The sequence below is a fragment of the Somniosus microcephalus genome, chromosome 17 (assembly GCF_052327205.1).
Source record: "Somniosus microcephalus isolate GS21.2 chromosome 17, FLI_Smic_1.0, whole genome shotgun sequence".
In the NCBI taxonomy this organism is placed as follows: Eukaryota; Metazoa; Chordata; class Chondrichthyes; order Squaliformes; family Somniosidae; genus Somniosus; species Somniosus microcephalus.
In genome coordinates this window covers 6,125,346-6,128,700 of record NC_141003.1, presented here as the reverse complement: position 1 = coordinate 6,128,700, position 3,355 = coordinate 6,125,346, and the positions used below count along the sequence as shown (strand labels likewise).

Sequence of the window (3,355 nt, the reverse complement as noted above, 5' to 3'; positions counted from 1 at the left end):
TCACCATTGAATAGAAACTTAACTGCACCAGCCACATAAATACTGTGGCAATAAGAGTAGGTCAGAGGCTGGGTATTCTGTGGCGAGTGTCTCACCTCCTGACTCCTAAAGCCTTTCCACCATCTACAAGGCACAAGTCAGGAGTGTGATGAATACTCTCCACTTGCCTGGATGAGTGCAGCTCCAACAACACTCAAGAAGCTCGACACCATCCAGGACAAAGCAGCCCGCTTGATTGGCACCCCATCCGTCACCTTAAACATTCACTCCCTCCACTACTGGCACACCATGACTGCAGTGTGTACCATCTACAAGATGCACTGCAGCAACTCGCCAAGTCTTCTTCGCAGCACCTCCCAAACCTGCGACCTCTTCCACTTAGAAGGACAAGGGCAGCAGGCGCATGGAACACCATCACCTCCAAGTTCCCCTCCAAGTCACACACCATCCTGACTTAGGAGTATATCGGCCGATCCTTCATTGTCGCTGGGTCAAAATCCCGGAACTCCCTCCCTAACAGCACTGTGGGAGTACCTTCACCACACGGACTGCAGCGGTTCAAGAAGGCGGCTCACCACCACCTTCTCAAGGGCAATTAGTGATGGGCAATAAATGCTGGCCTTGTCAGCGATGCCCACATCCCATAAACAAATTTAAACAAATCAACATCACTAAAACAGATTATCTGGTCATTATCACATTGCTGTTTGTGGGAGCTTGCTGTGCACAAATTGGCTGCCATGTTCCCTACATTACAACAGTGACTACACTTCAAAAGAACTTCATTGGTTGTAAAGCACCTTGGAACGTCCTGAGTCGGTGAAAGGCGCTTTAGAAATGCACATTCTTTGCTTTGTAGCAGTTTGTTGATGGGAACACGCTTGTCACAATAAATAGCTGTCAGATTTAAAACCAGTCTGAAACAACAGGGCTGAAAATACAGAGCGGAATGGTAAAGAAACAATCGCCATGTCGGCAATGTAACGGTACCTTCGAGGACAGCAGCTTTGTTAGATACATCTCCTTCACCTTGAACTTCTGTTTGCCTTGTTCTGGCACCGGGGTTTCTGCAAGCCCTGAATGTGGTGAAATCTGAATAAGGTAAGACACAGTCACAAATAGAACGAGTCTTGACACGGTGAGTGTAAACTGAACAGAAGTGTGGAATACATACCAGGTGACAAAGATCGTTTGCAGATTCACCATCTAGAGTAAATGGAAGAGGGTGATTTATGAAGAGGTGTTTGTATCTGAAATAAGTAGTGTAGGAACGTGGGTTCCTAACTAAAAGACTGAGTTCTACTCAGGCGATCAAACAAAATGAACTTTAATGAAACAAACAGGCTTTAACAAGAAACTGCAGGATAACATCGAATGTAGGTCTGCTCTCTCTGGAGGCTCCACGAGGACTGCCCCTGCAGTCCTGGGGCTGACGTCATGACGTCATCACGTTTTCCCGCCAGTGGGGGATCACGTGATGAACGGCGTGACATCATCACGTTTTAGCCGCGCTGTTAAAGCAACCACACTCTGTACAGTTAAACAGCATAAATAAAGATACAGACTCAGACTGTAGCTAACATGTTGTTAAAGGAATTATGTACAAATGATCTGAGGCCTTTGGTGGCTCCGCCACAACAGGGTATTTTTGTGAAATTTGCACTAAAGGCAAGGGGGTATTAGTTCTGGAAGATGGGCCACTTCCCTCTTTTAAACCTCTGATGAATAAACGGCACTCAATGATGTGGGGGATTTGCGAGTGAGTTTTCAATCTCTATCAGAAAGACACAGCAAACCTGGGGCTCCTTTCAAACCCGTTGGGCAGCTCAGAGCAGAAGAGTTTTCCCTCAAACTTATCACAGTTTCAAAATAATCAACACAGTGAGAGTGACATTCCAGGGGTACGCTGCCTGCGTGGTTCTTTTACTGGACTCGCAATCCAGAGATTGTGAGTTCTAATCCCGCCCAGGCAACTTATGACATTGAAATTTTAAAAAATGGGTGATTTGTGGGTTAGCATCAGAAACATGACCACGAAAACTGTCAGCTTGTTGTTAAAATCCCAACGGAACCGCTCCGCTCATGTCCATCAGGGAAGGGAACAGTCCACCCTACCCAGACTGGCCTACACATGACTCCAGTCCCACACCACAGGGCAACTAGAAATGGGAAATAAATACCACCTCACCACTGCTGCCTATGTGCCAAGAACAAACATAAAGATTAAATGTATGCTGAGATTTAAAATATCCAGGAATCTTTAAGATGTAGCCATTACCTTCCCAACAAGTGTGAGCAAGACATGGCCCAACACTATCCAGTGAGATAATGGCCCAGAAATTAGTGTCCCGACACACGAGTAAGCACTGTGTACTCACGCGTGGGACCGATGGAATTGCCGGTTTTCTGCGTGCAAAGCGCATGCGCGGGAAACCGGCATTTCCGATCCTCTGAACCAAGGGGTTCAGAGGTCGAACGCGTGTGCGCAGGAGTCTGCGCGTGCGCGTTGAACTTCCTTTTTTTTTTCCAGGTTTGCCCGTGCGTGAAGGCCTCCACTTTTTACACTTTAAAAAAGCAGACGTAAGGACTTAGTTTTAAAAGGTAAGTGGTCAATTAATTAAAATTAGAACATTTTTTCCACAGGTTTATTATTTTGAAATACTTTAAAGTAAGGTAAGTGTATTTTTGGCCCCGATTTTTTATAAAATTATTTCTTTCAAAAATTTAAATTATTGTTTAAAATAGTTATTTAAAGTTATTTATAGTTCATTTAAATAGTGTGATTTAAAAAAAAATTTATTTCAAGTTTAAGTACTGTTTGGGCGCCCGGAGTTTTCATAAGTTTGACAGTTCTTTCTGTCAATCTCATGAATGGACTTTTCCCTCCTCCGATTGGTTGCCCATGGCTCATGTGATCCCAGCCGACGCATCGCACTAACTACGCCGCTGGATCACGCAAACACAGCGCGCCGGGAGCTGGACCGGGCCACAGACAGGAAATCCACGCAGGCCCAGGCCTCAACGGCCGGCACACTAGGTAAGTGTAGGTCGGGGGCTTGCACCCGCGGGAAGACCCCGACACGAATTTCTGGGCCAATGGAGCGTTCCTGATACTTGGGTTAAAGTGGGCCAGAACACCTCATTATTTTAAATCTCCATATAGTCGTTAACATAGCAAAACGTCCCAAGGTGTTTCACAGGGGCTTCACTGTTTGATGGAATGTATACAGAGATTCAAGAGACAGATTCAATCATTTGAAAGGTTAGTGATGTTATTCTTTTACCTGTCTTTGCACTGTTCACTCTTCTGATTACAACTAATGAAGCTTCCGCAGGAATCTGAATAAAACACGAG

The 3,355-nt window shown here is 45.3% G+C and overlaps 1 protein-coding gene across 1 annotated transcript in view; it reads right to left on the bottom strand.

Annotated features, from left to right (window-relative positions):
• The window catches only part of LOC147105469 (uncharacterized), a 28,381-nt gene that overhangs the window by 1,148 nt on the left and 23,878 nt on the right, over positions 1-3,355 (bottom strand). Inside the window, exons 5-6 of the mRNA XM_086010910.1 lie at positions 3,285-3,339; positions 722-1,092 (exon numbers count right to left, since the gene is read on the bottom strand). Coding sequence (XP_085867036.1) covers positions 722-1,092; positions 3,285-3,339 — 426 coding nt within the window. The remainder of the gene's footprint in view (positions 1-721; positions 1,093-3,284; positions 3,340-3,355) is intronic.